Genomic DNA, 20,524 nt, shown 5'->3' on the forward strand with positions numbered 1-20,524 from the left:
AAATGATCAATTAGAAATAAAAACAATACGTAACAATAAGATAGGATATAGTAAGTAAATAAAGAGATAAGAAAGTGTGGATATTATAAATAGCTGAATTAGAAAACATGTATTAAATAGGATTTAATACACGGAATAAAGTAATAGAATAACTAAACTGATAAAAATGAATAGAACACCAGTATAACCCCTATGCAGAGTATAAATAATAATGATATCTCTGAATGGGATAAACGCACAGTGATATTTGAGGTACTGTACTAGAATAACTAAACTGATAAAATGAATAGAACACCAGTATAACCCCTAAGCAGAATATAAATAATAATGATATCTCTGAATGGGATAAACGCACAGTGATATTTGAGGTACTGTACTAGAATAAGGCATTACGTCGTCTGTAGTATTCAGTAATACAGTTGCAGACATTATAGAGTAGGCTTTAATAGGAGGTATTATGTGCCGTGACTAATTAATTATTAATTGGGAAAGGGGGTAGGACTGTTTCTCCCTGGAATATAGAGATAGTGGAATTTAATAAAGCCATGAAGTCGCTGAAAGAAGCGCACGTTAATTCTACCAAAATCGGCTTGAATATGAAATAGCAAATTGGATAATGTTGGGCAACATAAATAAAATGAACGATTCAGGGAGGCAATTATGAATTGGAACAATCACACAAAACCATAATAAGAAGCTCAACTTACCAGCGTTTTGATGTCAACGTTCTATCATCAGAAAAGACATTACGATGGGGGACATATATGATTCTGCTCGCCCTCACAGACGTGCGTAAGGAGATAGCTCCCTGTTTTAGATGTGGAGCTAACGGGTATGGAAAGTGTAGTCTTAACACTTAGTACTTATTTATACACTGATCAAAAAAATAAAGGGAACACTAAAATAACACATCCTAGATCTGAATGAATGAAATATTATTTTTAAAGACAACAAAATCACACAAAAATTATCAATGGAAATCAAATTTATCAACCCATGGAGGTCTGGATTTGGACTCACTCAAAATTAAAGTGGAAAACCACACTACAGGCTGATCCAACTTTGATGTAATGTCCTTAAAACACGTCAAAATTAGGCTCAGTAGTGTGTGTGGCCTCCACGTGCCTACATGACCTCCCTATAACACCTGGGCATGCACCTGATGAGGTGGAGGATGGTCTCCTGAGGGATCTCCTCCCAGACCTGGACTAAAGCATCCGCCAACTCCTGGACAGTCTGTGGTGCAACGTTGGTGGATGGAGCGAGACATGATGTCCCAGATGTGCTCAATTTCATTCAGGTCTGGGGAACGGGCGGGCCAGTCCATAGCATCAATGCCTTCCTCTTGTAGGAACTGCTGACACACTCCAGCCACATGAGGTCTAGCATGGTCTTGCATTAGGAGGAACCCAGGGCCAACCGCACCAGCATATGGTCTCACAAGGGGTCTGAGGATCTCATCTCGGTATCTAATGGCAGTCAGGCTACCTCTGGCGAGCACATGGAGGGCTGTGCGGCCCCACAAAGAAATGCCACCCCACACCATGACTGACCCACCGCCAAACCGGTCATGCTGGAGGATGTTGCAGGCAGCAGAACTTTCTCCACGGCATCTCCAGACTGTCACGTCTGTCACATGTGCTCAGTGTGAACCTGCTTTCATCTGTGAAGAGCACAGGGCGCCAGTGGCGAATTTGCCAATCTTGGTGTTCTCTGGCAAATGCCAAACATCCTGCACGGTGTTGGGCTGTAAGCACAACCCCCACCTGTGGACGCCGGCCCTCATACCACCCTCATGGAGTCTGTTTCTGACCGTTTGAGCAGACACATGCACATTTGTGGCCTGCTGGAGGTCATTTTGCAGGGTTCTGGCAGTGCTCCTGCTGCTCCTCCTTGCACAAAGGCGGAGGTAGCGGTCCTGCTGCTGGGTTGCTCCTACGGCCTCCTCCACGTCTCCTGATGTACTGGCCTGTCTCCTGGTAGCGCCTCAATGCTCTGGACACTACGCTGACAGACACAGCAAACCTTCTTGCCACATCTCGCATTGATGTGCCATCCTGGATGAGCTGCACTACCTGAGCCACTTGTGTGGGTTGTAGACTCCATCTCATGCTACCACTAGAGTGAAAGCACCGCCAGCATTCAAAAGTGACCAAAACATCAGCCAGGAAGCATAGGAACTGAGAAGTGGTCTGTGGTCCCCAACTGCAGAACCACTCCTTTATTGGGGGTGTCTTGCTAATTGCCCATAATTTCCACCTGTTGTCTATTCCATTTGCACAACAGCATGTGAAATTTATTGTCAATCAGTGTTGCTTCCTAAGTGGACAGTTTGATTTCACAGAAGTGTGATTGACTTGGAGTTACATTGTGTTGTTTAAGTGTTCCCTTTATTTTTTTGAGCAGTGTATAATAAGAAAGACTGAATACAAGCAATTGAACTGGAGCTTCACATTTACTCAAACAAGTTAGTACCAGAATAACATAGACCAACACTGCGCATGACCAAGGGTGCTCCATCCTTAAAGGGGACATCAGTAATTAACAGAACATAACAGGAAGAATGAGTGTAAGGTGACACTGGAACTTAGTGCGGTAGCAGGAAATGCCGCTATACAAGAGTTTGCATCTTTTTCAAAAGAGCAACAACTAATGGTTTCTGAGGTTAGTAAGAATGAAATTTTCACCTAGCGGTGTATAGTCTCTGATCGATCAATAAGTGGTTCATAGAAATTACAGTTTATATGTGATGAAAGACGTATTAGATCACGTTTTACTTCTAGTAAAGTACCGATGGGATTTATATATAAATAGTCCCACTTGGAATCATTTTGTATTAAAACAATAGTTTCAGTGGTGATAAAATAAGTGGATGATTTGTTATTAGCGTCGACAGAAAGTGGAAAATAAACGTATATGAGAAATCACCACCTTGGTAAAATTAGTTGGAGGAAAAGATAAATGTAACATATTTGGTGTTTTCAATTTCTAAGGGCAGGATACAGATAACCTGGGATCAGGAAGAAACTATGCTTTCTGTGGCATGGCTAAACTTTCCTCGCATGCTCAGGAAAACGTGAAGTTTTTAGTTTTGTTAGACATTGTTTACCGTAATTCTCTGAAACTGCTAAGACGCTTATAGAATGAAATCAATATATAAGTAATATTATTGGCATTTCTGATTAAAAGGTAACATTGTGAATGCTAACGAAATGTATTACTTTCTTTTCCAGAAGAAGGGGTTTCATTTTCTCTGGTCAAAATGTCTTTGGAGACTGCGATACTGGGGGAAGCAGTTAGTCACTTAAGATCCAAGATGGCGTAGCAGTCAGACGTCTTGTCATGTCGTGTCCCTTGTATATATCGGTTTTTTTTCCATTTTTTTCTTCGCATATCTTTTAAAACATTTTGCTTAACCTCAACATCTAAATACTCTCCTGCAACCCGCCTCACCCAATGTAGCGTGGATCTGCTTTTTTTTCTGAAATATTTATACTTACTTCGGATCCGGAACCCCTCAACTGAAGCTAGCCAGCTAACTACCAGCTATCAGGCAGCAAACCATTGCTAGTGGTCATTAGCTAACCTTTAGCTCGGAAAGCTCTCGCCAGTTCGAACAACGCGACTCTAACCAGAGCATAACGGACCTATTATTTTTATCCCCGGATTCCCACCGCAAACGGAACATTTTCATCTGGAACTTCACAACTAGCTAACTAGCTAACCGCAACCTCGGATGATTACTCCTGGCTAGCGTTTCTATCCACTTAGCTTGAAGCTAGCCCTGCCAGAGCTCCTGTGCTACCACCGAAGCATACTCCTGGGCTACAATATCCAGCCCCATGACCGGTCTATCGATGTCACCGCATGAAGAGGCATAAACAGACTTAACCCCATCGCGAAGTCCCCCAAAGGCTAACTTTCTAGCCCTTGCTATCTGCTTGCTTGCTAATTCGGCCTGCTAACTGCTAGCTTGTTTAGCCCCGGTCTGCTAACTGCTAGCTTGTTTAGCCCCGGCCTACTAACTGTTAGCTTGTTAGCACAGGCCTGCTAACTGAATCGCCGCATCCCCAGCCAGCCCAACCACTCACTGGACCCATATTTACTTTCAATCTCTTTTCGATTTTTAATTCGATTATACCTTCCGGTAACCTGCCTCACCCAATGTGATACGGAATCGCTATTATTTTACATTTTTAGAACACATTCAAGAACCTCCAGAAGCTAACCAACTAACTAGCTACAAGCTATTTAGTCATTGTTAGCCACTGCTAGCGGCTTTTACCTTCTGCACAGCCAGACAGTTTTTTAACCTGGATAATACTCGCCAGTCTAGCTTCCCTGTCCCATCCACCGCTGCCCCCTGGACACTGATCACTTGGCTACATAGCTGATGCATGCTGGACTGTCCATTAATCACGGTACTCCATTCTGCTTGTTTATGTTTTATCTGTCGGCCCCAGCCGCACTCAGGCTCTGTGTGTAGTTAATCCGACCCTCTCTGCCTAGTCAATGCCATTTTACCTGCTGTTGTTGTGCTAGCTGATTAGCTGTTGTTGTTTCACCTACTGTTTTAGCTAGCTCTCCCAATCAACACCTGTGATTACTGTATGCCTCGCTGTATGTCTCTCTCAAATGTCAATATGCCTTGTATACAGTTGTTCGGGTTAGTTATCATTGTTTTAGTTTACAATGGAGCCCCTAGTTCCACTCTTCATAGCCCTGATACCTCCTTTGTCCCACCTCCCACACATGCGGTGACCTCACCCATTACAACCAGCATGTCCAGAGATACAACCTCTCTTATCATCACCCAGTGCCTGGGCTTACCTCCTCTGTACCCGCACCCCACTGCGCATTATACCCTGAATATATTCTACCATGCCCAGAAATCTGCTCCTTTTATTCTCTGTCCCCAACGCTCTAGGCGACCAGTTTTGATAGCCTTTAGCCGCACCCTCATACTACTCCTCCTCTGTTCCGCGGGTGATGTGGAGGTAAACCCAGGCCCTGCATGTCCCCAGGCACTCTCATTTATTGACTTCTGTGATCGAAAAAACCTTGGTTTCATGCATGTCAACATCAGAAGCCTCCTCCCTAAACTTGTTTTACTCACTGCTTTAGCACACTCTGCTAACCCTGATGTCCTTGCCGTGTCTGAATCCTGGCTCAGGAAGGCCACCAAAAATACCCAACTATAACATTTTCCATCAAGATAGAACTGCCAAAGGGGGAGGAGTTGCAGTCTACTGCAGAGATAGCCTGCAAAGTAATGTCATACTTTCCAGGTCCATACCCAAACAGTTCGAACTACTAATTTAAAAAATTACTCTCTCCAGAAATAAATCTCTCACTGTTGCCGCCTGCTACCGACCCCCCTCAGCTCCCAGCTGTGCCCTGGACACCATTTGTGAATTGATCGCCCCCCATCTAGCTTCAGAGTTTGGATATGTGGCAGACACAACAGTGGTAGGCTTGATTACCAGCAACAACGAGACGGCCTACAGGGAGGAGTTGAGGGCCCTCGGAGTGTGGTGTCAGGAAAATAACCTCACACTCAACGTCAACAAAACTAAGGAGATGATTGTGGACTTCAGGAAACAGCAGAGGGAGCACCCCCCTATCCACATCGATGGAACAGTAGTGGAGAGGGTAGTAAGTTTTAAGTTCCTCGGCGTACACATCACAGACAAACTGAATTGGGTAGCCTAGTGGGGGGTGGCAGGGTAGCCTAGTGGTTAGAGCATTGGACTAGTAACCGAAAGGTTGCAAGTTCGAATCCCCGAGCTGACAAGGTACAAATCTGTCGTTCTGCCCCTGAACAGGCAGTTAACCCACTGTTCCTAGGCCGTCATTGAAAATAAGAATTTGTTCTTAACTGACTTGCCTAGTAAAATAAAGGTAAAATAAATTTAAAAATTTAAAAAATTGGTCCACCCACACAGACAGCATCGTGAAGAAGGCGCAGCAGCGCCTCTTCAACCTCAGGAGGCTGAAGAAATTCGGCTTGTCACCAAAAGCACTCACAAACTTCTACAGATGCACAATCGAGAGCATCCTGTCGGGCTGTATCACCACCTGGTACGGCAACTGCTCCGCCCACAACCGTACGGCTCTCCAGAGGGTAGTGAGGTCTACACAACGCATCACCGGGGCAAACTACCTGCCCTCCAGGCCACCTACACCACCCGATGTCACAGGAAGGCCATAAAGATCATCAAGGACAACAACCACCCGAGCCACTGCCTGTTCACCCCGCTATCATCCAGAAGGCGAGGTCAGTACAGGTGCATCAAAGCTGGGACCGAGAGACTGAAAAACAGCTTCTATCTCAAGGCCATCAGACTGTTAAACAGCCACCACTAACATTGAGTGGCTGCTGCCAACACACTGACTCAACTCCAGCCACTTTAATAATGGGAATTGATGGGAAATTATGTAAAATATATCACTAGCCACTTTATACAATGCTACCTAATATAATGTTTACATACCCTACATTATTCATCTCATATGTATACGTATATACTGTACTCTATATCATCTACTGCATCCTTATGTAATACATTACATTACATTACATTTAAGTCATTTAGCAGACGCTCTTATCCAGAGCGACTTAATACATGTATCACTAGCCACTTTAACTATGCCACTTTGTTTACATACTCATCTCATACGTATATACTGCACTCAATACCATCTACTGTATCTTGCCTATGCCGCTCTGTACCATCACTCATTCATATATCTTTATGTACATATTCTTTATCCCTTTACACTTGTGTCTATAAGGTAGTAGTTTTGGAATTGTTAGCCAGATTACTCGTTGGTTATTACTGCATTGTCGGAACTAGAAGCACAAGCATTTCGCTACACTCGCACTAACATCTGCTAACCATGTGTATGTGGCAAATAAAATTTGATTTGATTTGATATGCTTAACACCCCGGCAGTCCTACAATCTAAGCTAGATGCCCTCAATCTCACACAAATCATCAAGGAACCCACCAGGTACAACCCTAAATCTGTAAACAGGGGCACCCTCATAGACGTCATCCTGACCAACTGGCCCTCCAAATACACCTCCGCTGTCTTCAACCAGGATCTCAGCGATCACTGCCTCATTGCCTGTATCCGCTACGGATCCGCAGTCAAACGACCACCCCTCATCACTGTCAAACGCTCCCTAAAACACTTCGGTGAGCAGGCCTTTCTAATCGACCTGGCCCGGGTATCCTGGAAGGACATTGACCTCATCCCGTCAGTTGAGGATGCCTGGTCATTCTTTAAAAGTAACTTCCTCACCATTTTAGATAAGCATGCTCCATTCAAAAAATGCAGAACTAAGAACAGATATAGCCCTTGGTTCACTCCAGACCTGACTGCCCTCGACCAGCACAAAAACATCCTGTGGCGGACTGCAATAGCATCGAATAGTCCCCGCGATATGCAACTGTTCAGGGAAGTCAGGAACCAATACACGCAGTCAGTCAGGAAAGCTAAGGCCAGCTTCTTCAGGCAGAAGTTTGCATCCTGTAGCTCCAACTGCAAAAAGTTTTGGGACACTGTGAAGTCCATGGAGAACAAGAGCACCTCCTCCCAGCTGCCCACTGCACTGAGGCTAGGTAACACGGTCACCACCGATAAATCCATGATTATCGAAAACTTCAACAAGCATTTCTCAACGGCTGGCCATGCCTTCCGCCAACCTCGGCCAACAGCTCCGCCCCCCACCCCGCAGCTACTCGCCCAAGCCTCTCCAGGTTCTCCTTTACCCAAATCCAGATAGCAGATGTTCTGAAAGAGCTGCAAAACCTGGACCCGTACAAATCAGCTGGGCTTGACAATCTGGACCCTCTATTTCTGAAACTATCCGCCGCCATTGTCGCAACCCCTATTACCAGCCTGTTCAACCTCTCTTTCATATCGTCTGAGATCCCCAAGGATTGGAAAGCTGCCACAGATCCCCAAGGATTGAAAGGCTGCCGCAGTCATCCCCCTCTTCAAAGGGGGAGACACCCTGGACCCAAACTGTTACAGACCTATATCCATCCTGCCCTGCCTATCTAAGGTCTTTGAAAGCTAAGTCAACGCATCCCTTTAATCGAATCCCACTGTACCTTCTCCGCTGTGCAATCTGGTTTCCGAGCCGGTCACGGGTGCACCTCAGCCAAGCTCAAGGTACTAAACGATATCATAACCGCCATCGATAAAAGACAGTACTGTGCAGCCGTCTTCATCGACCTTGCCAAGGCTTTCGACTCTGTCAATCACCATATTCTTATCGGCAGACTCAGTAGCCTCGGTTTTTCTGATGACTGCCTTGCCTGGTTCACCAACTACTTTGCAGACAGAGTTCAGTGTGTCAAATCGGAGGGCAGGCTGTCCGGTCCTCTGGCAGTCTCTATGGAGGTGCCACAGGGTTCAATTTTCGGGCCGACTCTTTTCTCTGTATATATCAATGATGTTGCTCTTGCTGCGGGCGATTCCCTGATCCACCTCTACGCAGACGACACCATTCTATATACTTCCGGCCCGTCCTTGGACACTGTGCTATCTAACCTCCAAATGAGCTTCAATGGCATACAACACTCCTTCCGTGGCCTCCAACTGCTCTTAAACGCTAGTAAAACCAAATGCATGCTTTTCAACCGTTCGCTGCCTGACTAGCATCACCACCCTGGATGGTTCCGACCTTGAATATGTGGACATCTATAAGTACCTAGGTGTCTGGCTAGACTGTAAACTCTCCTTACAGACTCATATCAAACATCTCCAATTGAAAATCAAATCTAGAGTCGGCTTTCTATTCCGCAACAAAGCCTCCTTCACTCACGCCGCCAAACTTACCCTAGTAAAACTGACTATCCTACCGATCCTCGACTTCGGCGATGTCATCTACAAAATTGCTTCCAACACTCTACTCAGCAAACTGGATGCAGTTTATCACAGTGCCATCCGTTTTGTCACTAAAGCACCTTATACCACCCACCACTGCGACCTGTATGCTCTAGTCGGCTGGCCCTCGCTACATATTCATCGCCAGACCCACTGGCTCCAGGTCCTCTACAAGTCCATGCTAGGTAAAGCTCTGCCTTATCTCAGTTCACTGGTCACGATGGCAACACCCACCCGTAGCACGCGCTCCAGCAGATGTATCTCACTGATCATCCCTAAAGCAAACACCTCATTTGGCCCCCTTTCGTTCCAGTTCTCTGCTGCCTGTGACTGGAACGAATTGCAAAAATCGCTGAAGTTGGAGACTTTTATCTCCCTCATCAACTTCAAACATCTGCTATCTAAGCAGCTAACCGATCACTGCAGCTGTACATAGTCTATCGGTAAATAGCCCAGCCAATTTGACCTACCTCATCCCCATACTGTTTTTATTTATTTACTTTTCTGCTCTTTTGCACACCAATATCTCTACCTGTACATGACCATCTGATCGTTTATCACTCCAGTGTTAATCTGCAACATTTTAATGGTGTCAAATTCCCTGAATCCTAAGAATTGCCAGTAGGGAGTTATCATGGAAGGTGACGTCAGAATGCTTAAATGCATGGGAGAGATATTTTTTACCACAACAAGTGTGTGTGAAGCTCAAACCCACCCTAACCGGCTGAAGAGTGAGGGACAACTGTGTCTGATGACCTGTGAATGCTGGAATGATGTGTGTTGAATTGAGAAGGTCAAATTTGAGTTAAAGTAAGCACCAAGGACTGTTATCCTGAATTTGGGTTGGACAATTTATAAAACGTTGTAGTTATGATTTGGATATAGAACTGTTTAAATTTACTAGGCCTAGGGAAGCTCTGGAAACGAATCCTGAGACAGGGAGGTTGACAGAATTTACAGAATATTAGATTAAAGGTTTTGTTTCTTTTGTTTTATGTCATTAGAATTTAAATGTTAAATTGTATTGCTATAATTAATTGAATAAAAGGTTTATAGTCTGTTTTGCGATAACACCCAAGGATGGAAAAGAAAGAGACCAACATAATATGGGCATAGATGTAACGAATCTCCTCTTCGTCTGAGGAAGAGTAAGAAGGATCGAACCAATGTGCAGCGTGGTAAGTGTCCGTCATAATTTATTGACTGAACACACAAAATAAAATAACAAAGTGAAATGGAAGAAATGAAACAGTTCTGTAAGGTGACATACACTAAACAGAAAACAACCACCCACAAACAAGAGTGGGAAAACAGGCTACCTAAGTATGGTTCTCAATCAGAGACAACGATTGACAGCTGCCTCTGATTGGGAACCATACCAGGCCAAACACATAGAAATACCAAACATAGAACAAAAACATTGAATGCCCACCCCAACTCACGCCCTGACCAACCTAAAATAGAAACATACAAAAGGAACTAAGGTCAGGACGTGACAATAGAACTAAACGGATGGAAGTTTTCCCCAGGTTTAGTTACATTACAAGTAGTGGTAATTTATTGCAAATATGCAGCTATTATAATTTACTTTTCTCTTTTCTTGTTTGGTCAATTTATTTTTGTTTTGAGGAACATAAGTGTGTATACTTTTCCTGAGGAGTGACTGTTATAAATTGACTAAAATTGATTTGAGAATGTTTTAACATGTATCAAACTATGGAAGGAAATTAGGAGTAGTGACTTATGTATTATGGGAACTGCATTGGGGATCTGAGGGGGCTCATAAATGAAGGTTATGGTAGTGGAGGGGTGTTATTTCTAGAGACTATGTATATTATTAGAGGAGATACCTCACAGAAAAGGAAGGACAGCTGGCTGTGTAAATTATAGAAATATAAAATATAGGGACAATTCCAAAGTAAATTGAACATTACACCTAGATTATGGTAAAAGTGATAGGTGGTGGCATTTTGAACACTATAGTAAAAGTTTAAGAAACTTATGACCTAGAGTTTTGTTAAGATTGGATATTCTTCCAACTGGAAGACACTTGACTGATTACATGTTATTCTTACGGCAGTTGCTGTAGGGACCATCATTTGGCTATCAGTGTGTATAAATATATCTGTGGCAGGAGGCCAGGTATTTGAGACAGAATGTTTACATAGGATTGTTATTTAAATATTTCAAATTAGTGATCTTGCTATAAGAAGAAAGTCTGTTGTCAGGAAATAAGCCATGTGTTAGTTTGTATGTCCTCAGGAAAAAAGCAGCACATAAGAAGCCAGAAATAACCAAGGGTATGGGCTGACTTGTGGGGATTGAGTGTACATTAAGATACACCAGGCTGGGGGTATACTTCTTACAGCACCTGCAGTGGTAAAGATCGTCATGTCTCTCTTCGGTGGGTGAATAATTCTCACAAGAAGTAAGGTCCAGCTGAATAATGGGTGAGCTTGAAAATACCATGACAGAGGATGCGGAACCAGAGAGAGAGAGAGAGAGAGAGGGAGAGAGAGAGAGAGAGAGAGAGAGAGAGAGAGAGGGAGAGAGGGAGAGAGAGAGAAAGAGAGAGAGAGAGAGAGAGAGAGAGAGAGAGAGAGAAAGACTAGATTCCACTGTAGACATACTGGGTTGGGTTTGGGAGCTACTTGTTCTATTTGTTAATGCAACATGTGAAAAAGGATAGATTTTAGGATAATTGTACTCTAAACAACATGTTGAAGGCATTGATGTGAAAGCATATACAGTGTTGAATTACTTCAAGAAGAGATTATGTTGAAATGGAGCAGATGGGAAACAAAGTGAAAATGACATGATTTGGGAACACCTCTCAGAACCTGGGGCCAAAAGGGGAAGACTGGGTGGAAGCGTGAGGAAGCTTATTAGGGCTTTTATTTTTGTGGAGTCCAGCAGAAAAGTATCCTGGAGGCATAGAGTTAGGTGAAGAGAGAGTAGGAATTGTCATGATCTCAGATTTCGGTGTTCATGAAAATATTTATGCATAACATATCACATTGTCAATACTGTTATGTTTTGTTTTTGCTTTCCAAGTCTGATGCTAATGTAACGGATGTGAAACGGCTAGCTTAGTTAGCAGTGGTGCGCGCTAAATAGCGTTTCAATCGGTGACGTCAATTGCTCTGAGACCTTGAAGTAGTAGTTCCCCTTGCTCTGCAAGTTCTGGCTTTTGTGGAGCGATGGGTAACGATGCTTCGTGGGTGACTGTTGTTGATGTGTGCAGAGGGTCCCTGGTTCGCGCCCGGGTATGGGCGAGGGGACGGTTTAAAGTTGTACTGTTACACTAACATATCTCTCTTCGGGACCAGAAGGAGAGGGGGTCACCAGCTTCAGCTGGAATGTCAGTTTGTTGTGTGATGAGTGATGGAAGTAAGAGGGTGTATGGTGTAATCATAGAACTGAGGCCATAAGTCTCTAAGTTTGAATGCCTCACAGAAAGAAGGCAGAAACCTGAACCAGGACCAGAGGTTCCACGTCTGGTGATCCAAGGTGACCAGGTCCTAGTGTTCCGGAAGAATGGAATGAGCCCTGGAGGGAGGGTCCCTACAAGGTGGCTCGAACAACGTCAACTGCTGTCCAGGTGAAAGGAAGCAACACATGGTACTATCTAAACCACTGTACCAAAGTCCCGTCGGAAAGGAAGAGACATCCACTAGGTCATGAAAACGCAGAGAATGCTGATACATCAGGTGGGTGTCCAAAGGGAACGGGAACAGAGGAGAACGATGCGCCAGGCAGGGCCCAGGCAGGGCCCAGGCAGGGGCCAGGCAGGGGCCAGGCAGGGCCCAGGCAGGGGCCAGGCAGGGCCCAGGCAGGGGCCAGGCAGGAGCCAGGAAGAAACCAAAGGAGAAGTGGATCTTGGAGCATCTTCCAACAGCTAACAGACACTCTCTCCTGAATATCCAGAGAGTCCGGGGTTGGGGGAGAGTGACATGCCTGCTACCCCTAATGACATACCTGGTGTGGCAGACCTCCCTGACGGAAGCCCTCTGCAGTGGGACCCCGAAGTACCACCTACAGAATGGGAACGGCTCTTCCCTGAAATCAATGCCTTTCCAGATGGAAGCCCAGTCCGGTCAGAGGAGGGAACCTCTGGGGAAGGAACAGAAGGGGAGACCCCACAAGGAGGAGGAGGAGGAGGAGAAGAGGGGTATTTCCCCACAATTGACTTTTCAGCTCTCTTAGAGACTAGTACACCAACTAAGACAATAACAAGACCGCAAGACAGAATGGGAACGGCTCTTCCCTGAAATCAATGCCTTTCCAGATGGAAGCCCAGTCCGGTCAGAGGAGGGAACCTCTGGGGAAGGAACAGAAGGGGAGACCCCACAAGGAGGAGGAGGAGGAGGAGAAGAGGGGTATTTCCCCACAATTGACTTTTCAGCTCTCTTAGAGACTAGTACACCAACTAAGACAATAACAAGACCGCAAGAAAGTGGGTTGATGCAGAAAATCTGGACATCTGTTAACTGGGGTAGCCATAATGAAGAAACTACTCCAGAATCAAACATTGACCAAACATGTAGAAAAGCAGTAAAGAATGACTTGTATAAGTGGGCAAAGTACACAACAGCTAAACATAGGATGGACAATTGCATTTTGTGTAGTAAATCACCTTTCTCTGATCTTTTAATAGTACCTGAACTTGCATAATTTGAAGAATGTGTTAAATGTTCAATGTATTCAGAGAAAATACTACATTCCTTGGTGTAACAGAATGCAGAATGTTGGCATTAGGTAACACTAAATGCAGAAGTGAATTAAATAAAAATGTGTTGGGAGAACATGAATGTGCAATATATGACATAAGAACTGAATTGAATGGTCCTCCTCATAATGATAAGTTTACTATTGTAAAAAGTAAATATGAATGTTTCTCCAGCTATGGAGATAATGGGATGGATGTGGGAAACACTATAGTTAATTGGAGATAATGGGATGGATGTGGGAAACACTATAGTTAATTGGAGATAATGGGATGGATGTGGGAAACACTATAGTTAATTGTTCAACTATTTTGGGTGTTAGAAACTGCAGGAGTTAGTACATTTGATGAAGGAATGATTGTGAATCAAAAAGGTAAATGTAGTAATATAACTCAAGTAACATTATCTGTTGAAATGTTAAAGAATCAGGATTAAGGTTTAGCTGATAGTTTCTGGATGTGTGGGCAAACTACATGTTCATTGCTTCTTCACAGTAAGAGTTTTCTTTTTGTTTCTGACTGGATCTTTTACTCCTATCTGTGTTATTGATTGGTGATGTTTGGTTCAGTTGGGTTGTGTGCCATATTCACATTCCTTTCATCTTCTATTTGTATGTATATAGTTGATGTTCATTTTGCCTCCATCTTCTTGGTGTTTTTTAATTGTTTTTGTGTGAGACTGTTTAGTCACCATACCTACAGGCAACAGTAGCTGACGTATAGTCAAAATGTGAAATGTGTGCGCAAAATAACATATTTAAAGAATTATTGGGTCAACCTACAGCGACATTGGGTCTCATCCTTCGAAAGGAATTTTGCCGGCATGCTGGGAACATGAGTGAAGACAAAATGCAAGCTTTGGGTGGGTGGCTAATACCCAGGCGAAGGAGATGGCACTGTATGGAAGGGAGTTTAGTCCAACGGTAGCTATTCCTGTAAATCCACCATGGCTACTCCCGGCTCCTGTAGTTGATCTAGAAGTATTGGAGAGACTACAGAAAGATAGGGAGGGTGTTGATCCATCTGATTTGTTAATAGACGTCTGGATACTGTGTATCAGGATTTTGTGGCCATTTACACAGATGGTTCAAAAGATCCAAGGATATACTGGGTCAGCATTTGTAGTGCAGGAATGTGGGTGGGGGGGGGGGGAGTCAGGAAACGTATTACAGATCATCTGGCTGTATATACGGCAGAGCTGATGGCCATACTGTTGGCCCTGCAGTGGGTGGAGGAAGTCAAGCCAGACAGAGTAGTTATTTGATCTGATTCATGTGCAGTGTTGATGAGTCTCCAGTCCTTTAGGTCATGTAGCAGAGACCTGCATAATGAGGTGTTACAAACCCATGGCAGGATTAGACAGATGGGTTACAGATAAAATTTACTTGGGTCCCAGCCCATGTTGGGGTGGAGGGGAATGAGGCAGTTGATGTACTGGCTAAACAAGCACTTAGTAGTGGGGATGTTGATGTGGTAGTTTCAATGAGCAAGGCAGAGGCAAAAAGCCTGATATGGACACTGATGGTGCAGAGATGGCAGGAGCAGTGGAATAGAGATACTAAGGGCAGGCATTTATTTCAAGTACAGAGGAAAGTCGGGGAGGACGGAAGGAAGCGACAGAAGAGAGGAGGCTAGGTTTTACTATATTAGGAATGAGACACATCTGGTTGAATAAGACCATAAATGTGATAGGAATGCATCCAACAGGAAAGTGTGATTGTTGCCAGGAAAGAGAGACAGTGGAGCATGTATTGCTACAGTGTGGGCAGTATCAGAGATCTGGTATGAAGGAGAAGGGGATACAGGAAATTAGTTTACAGAGTATATTGAGTAGAACACACTTTTTTTTCCTTATTTGTAAAAAACAAACAAATATATATTGATTATTAAAACTTGCAGTGAAGCTGCTCAACATTTACATCACATTAGTCATCTAACAGTCTCCCACCCAGAGAGACCCACTGAAGCACACTTTCCTATTTATGCTATTTGTATTCCTCCACAAGTTTTGATCCTATATATTCCAGACGTTCTAGACGACCAATTCTTATTGCTTTTAGCCGCACCCTTATTCTACTCCTCCTATGTTCCTCTGGAGATGTAGAGGTGAATCCAGGCCCTGCAGTGCCTAGCTCCACTCCTATTCCCCAGGCACTCTCTTTTGACGACTTCTGTAACCGTAATAGCCTTGGTTTCATGCATGTTAACATTAGAAGCCTCCTCCCTAAGTTTGTTCTATTCACTGCTTTAGCACACTCTGCCAACCCGGATGTTCTAGCTGTGTCTGAATCCTGGCTTAGGAAGACCACCAAAAATTCAGAAATTTCAATTCCAAACTACAACATTTTCAGACAAGGTCAAACGACCTCCACTCATCACTGTAAAACACTCCCTGAAACACTTCAGCGAGCAGGCCTTTCTAATCGACCTGGCCGGGGTATCCTGGAAGGATATTGATCTCATCCCGTCAGTAAAGGATGCCTGGATATTTTTTTTAAATGCCTTCCTAACCATCTTAAATAAACATGCCCCATTCAAGAAATTTAGAACCAGGAACAGATATAGCCCTTGGTTCTCCCCAGACCTGACTGCCCTTAACCAACACAAAAACATCCTATGGCGTTCTGCATTAGCATCGAACAGCCCCCGTGATATGCAGCTGTTCAGGGAAGCTAGAAACCATTCTAGGCAGGCAGTTAGAAAAGCCAAGGCTAGCTTTTTCAAGCAGAAATTTGCTTCCTGCAACACTAACTCAAAAAAGTTCTGGGACACTGTAAAGTCCATGGAGAATAAGAACACCTCCTCCCAGCTGCCCACTGCACTGAAGATAGGAAACACTGTCACCACTGATAAATCCACCATAATTGAGAATTTCAATAAGCATTTTTCTACGGCTGGCCATGCTTTCCACCTGGCTACTCCTACCCCGGTCAACAGCACTGCACCCCCAACAGCAACTCGCCCAAGCCTTCCCCATTTCTCCTTCTCCCAAATCCATTCAGCTGATGTTCTGAAAGAGCTGCAAAATCTGGACCCCTACAAATCAGCCGGGCTAGACAATCTGGACCCTTTCTTTCTAAAATGATCTGCCGAAATTGTTGCCACCCCTATCACTAGCCTGTTCAACCTCTCTTTCGTGTCGTCTGAGATTCCCAAAGATTGGAAAGCAGCTGCGGTCATCCCCCTCTTCAAAGGGGGGGACACTCTTGACCCAAACTGCTACAGACCTATATCTATCCTACCATGCCTTTCTAAGGTCTTCGAAAGCCAAGTCAACAAACAGATTACCGACCATTTCGAATCTCACCATACCTTCTCTGCTATGCAATCTGGTTTCAGAGCTGGTCATGGGTGCACCTCAGCCACGCTCAAGGTCCTAAACGATATCTTAACCGCCATCGATAAGAAACATTACTGTGCAGCCGTATTCATTGATCTGGCCAAGGCTTTCGACTCAATGTCAATCACCACATCCTCATCAGCAGACTCGACAGTCTTGGTTTCTCAAATGATTGCCTCGCCTGGTTCACCAACTACTTCTCTGATAGAGTTCAGTGTGTCAAATCGGAGGGTCTGCTGTCCGGATCTCTGGCAGTCTCTATGGGGGTGCCACAGGGTTCAATTCTTGGACCGACTCTCTTCTCTGTATACATCAATGAGGTCGCTCTTGCTGCTGGTGAGTCTCTGATCCACCTCTACGCAGACGACACCATTCTGTATACTTCCGACCCTTCTTTGGACACTGTGTTAACAACCCTCCAGGCAAGCTTCAATGCCATACAACTCTCCTTCCGTGGCCTCCAATTGCTCTTAGATACAAGTAAAACTAAATGCATGCTCTTCAACCGATCGCTACCTGCACCTACCCGCCTGTCCAACATCACTACTCTGGACGGCTCTGACTTAGAATACGTGGACAACTACAAATACTTAGGTGTCTGGTTAGACTGTAAACTCTCCTTCCAGACCCATATCAAACATCTCCAATCCAAAGTTAAATCTAGAATTGGCCTCCTATTTCGCAACAAAGCATCCTTCACTCATGCTGCCAAACATACCCTTGTAAAACTGACCATCCTACCAATCCTCGACTTTAGCGATGTCATTTACAAAATAGCCTCCAATACCCTACTCAACAAATTGGATGCAGTCTATCACAGTGCAATCCGTTTTGTCACCAAAGCCCCATATACTACCCACCATTGCGACCTGTACGCTCTCGTTGGCTGGCCCTCGCTTCATACTCGTCGCCAAACCCACTGGCTCCATGTCATCTACAAGACCCTGCTAGGTAAAGTCCCCCCTTATCTCAGCTCACTGGTCACCATAGCATCTCCCACCTGTAGCACACGCTCCAGCAGGTATATCTCTCTAGTCACCCCCAAAACCAATTCTTTCTTTGGCCGCCTCTCCTTTCAGTTCTCTGCTGCCAATGACTGGAACGAACTACAAAAATCTCTGAAACTGGAAACACTTATCTCCCTCACTAGCTTTAAGCACCAACTGTCAGAGCAGCTCACAGATTACTGCACCTGTACATAGCCCACCTATAATTTAGCCCAAACAACTACCTCTTTCCCAACTGTATTTAATTAATGAATTAATTTTTATCCTTTGCACCCCATTATTTGTATTTCTACTTTGCACATTCTTCCATTGCAAAACTACCATTCCAGTGTTTTACTTGCTATATTTTATTTACTTTGCCACCATGGCCTTTTTTGCCTTTACCTCCCTTCTCACCTCATTTGCTCACATTGTATATAGACTTGTTTATACTGTATTATTGACTGTATGTTTGTTTTACTCCATGTGTAACTCTGTGTCGTTGTATCTGTCGAACTGCTTTGCTTTATCTTGGCCAGGTCGCAATTGTAAATGAGAACTTGTTCTCAACTTGCCTACCTGGTTAAATAAAGGTGAAATAAAAAAATAAAAAAATATATATCAGGCAGACAGACCAGATCCCTACATCCTCCCACTGCCACCTGCCTCCTCTATGTTTGTGTTAATGCTGTAGTCATTTGGTTGTAATCTTGGATTGAGCAGACTTTCCGTCATTAGATATAGTCTAAAATGTTGTATCTTTTTTAAGAGCAACCGGGCTGGCAGGTAGGAGTTAGCATATCCGTGTCTCTGGCCCACACTCCAGTACAGTAGGTGGCGGTAATGCTCCATATCGTTGGATATCAACCGCTTATAATCCCCACCGAAGAAGAAGACAATCTTGCCTTGTGGTAGCTGGATAGCTGGAAGATCTCTTTCCTGTTGTCCAATTCATTTTCAGTTAAGGGTATTTTCAAGAATGCCACCTAAGGGGAAAGGTGGCAAGGAGGCAGGGAAAGGTGGCAAGGAGGCAGGGAAAGGTGGCAAGGGAGGGAAAGGTCTGTTTATTCTTCATTAAATCGACAAAGCATGTTGGATTGAGAACATGCTAACTAGCTTGCCAACTGAAATACACAGCCTGTGTGCAGTTCAGTGGCAGTTAGTTAGCAGCTAGGAAACGTTAGTTATCTCCATGTAAGTCATGTTATTATGTTGAATGTTATCATTCAGGTGGAGCTGCTGCGGGGGGTGGTGACAAAGACAAAAAGGAAGAGAAGACGATTAAAGGAGGCACTTCTGTTAAGGTGGATAGCTATGTTAGTTACTCTATGCAATGCTACATTCTAGCTACACCATATAGTCTTTAGCTACACTGTATGTGTTCTTATGTAAGTATAGACAGCTAGTTAAATTGACTGACTATACTGTTTTAACGTATTCCCCAGGTCAGACATATCCTGTGTGAAAAACATGGTAAATGTATGGAGGCGATGGAGAAACTGAAGGCTGGGGTTCGCTTCAGTGAAGTGGCCTCACAGTACAGTGAAGACAAAGCCAGACAAGGGGTAAGAGAGCAGTTCCCATGCACCAACTAACATACATGAACCTATTGGTTTATCATGTATAGGGTGCTGTCTGCTAGTACCTAAAAGGTCCACTGGATGGCATCCTCTTTGTCTTGCTGTCTAGTTTTTCAATATTGTTGTTAGGGTGAGAGAACTGGGGGGAATATTCATTTGTCACAGACTGTTGGAACATTTTACATATTTAAGTCATTTAGCAGACGCTCTTATCTGTTGCAAAACTTTTTGCAACGGAAACCGTTTACTCTGGGAACAAGACAGACGTAAAAGCAATGAAATGGGAGAGACCTACCCGAATCTGTCCAATATTTCCCATTTTGGAGTGAATCGTTTCCATTGCAAAACATTTTGCAACAGTGTCTGACTTATGAATACACCCGTTTTAGCCTTGTGTGACTGTGGCAATATTGACTGTAGTATTATCCTGGTGGTGACAGGGTGATCTGGGCTGGATGATAAGAGGGTCTATGACCGGACCCTTCCAGGACGCTGCCTTCGCCCTACCCAACAGCACCATGGACAAACCCATTTACACTGACCCCCCCGTCAAGACCAAGTTTGGCTACCACATCATCATGGTGGAAGGGAAGAAATGACCCGAAGGCTGGTGGCGGTAATGACCCATTAATAACTGCCGTTAAACCCCATCGAAGAAGAAGAATGACCCGAAGGAAATATCCACTACTCTTCACGTTGACATTGGGACACTCTGCTTTCTCTCAGAGGAGATTTTTTTTTTTTCTTGCATAATGTTTTTCATGTCCTGATAATGGCACAACAAAAGCTCAAAATTAAATGCTCTGTAAAGAGACACAGGCTATTAAGATGTATGTACTCCTGTCTATAGCTAATAAAAAGTGGTGTAATTTTTTACACTGGTGGTCAATTAAACAAACATTGTCAAATGTATGTGAATGAATGCCCATTGAGTTTGTTGCAGAAACATACTTTGGATACAAAGTTGTCCACTGCTTTCAGAACAAACATG

At 44.1% G+C, this 20,524-nt stretch overlaps 1 protein-coding gene across 1 annotated transcript; it reads left to right on the forward strand.

The window, feature by feature from the left end:
* The first annotated feature begins 18,836 nt into the window (after positions 1–18,836).
* pin4 (protein (peptidylprolyl cis/trans isomerase) NIMA-interacting, 4 (parvulin)) lies at positions 18,837–20,445 on the forward strand. Its single transcript, XM_029647384.2, has 4 exons — positions 18,837–19,011; positions 19,184–19,257; positions 19,399–19,518; positions 19,974–20,445. Exons 1-4 carry the CDS (start codon positions 18,933–18,935, stop codon positions 20,130–20,132), a joined length of 432 nt encoding a protein of 143 aa, XP_029503244.1. The 5' UTR covers positions 18,837–18,932; the 3' UTR covers positions 20,133–20,445.
* The last annotated feature ends 79 nt before the right edge of the window (positions 20,446–20,524 follow it).

Source organism: Oncorhynchus nerka, linkage group LG6 (assembly GCF_034236695.1).
Source record: "Oncorhynchus nerka isolate Pitt River linkage group LG6, Oner_Uvic_2.0, whole genome shotgun sequence".
NCBI classification, from domain to species: Eukaryota; Metazoa; Chordata; class Actinopteri; order Salmoniformes; family Salmonidae; genus Oncorhynchus; species Oncorhynchus nerka.

Coding starts and splice junctions, on each gene's coding strand:
- pin4 (XM_029647384.2), top strand. CDS start 18,933: ATGCCACCTAAGGGGAAAGGTGGCAAGGAGGCAGGGAAAGGTGGCAAG. Junction 19,258..19,398: donor AAGGAGGCACTTCTGTTAAG/GTGGATAGCTAT, acceptor CGTATTCCCCAG/GTCAGACATATCCTGTGTGA. Junction 19,519..19,973: donor AAGACAAAGCCAGACAAGGG/GTAAGAGAGCAG, acceptor TGGTGGTGACAG/GGTGATCTGGGCTGGATGAT.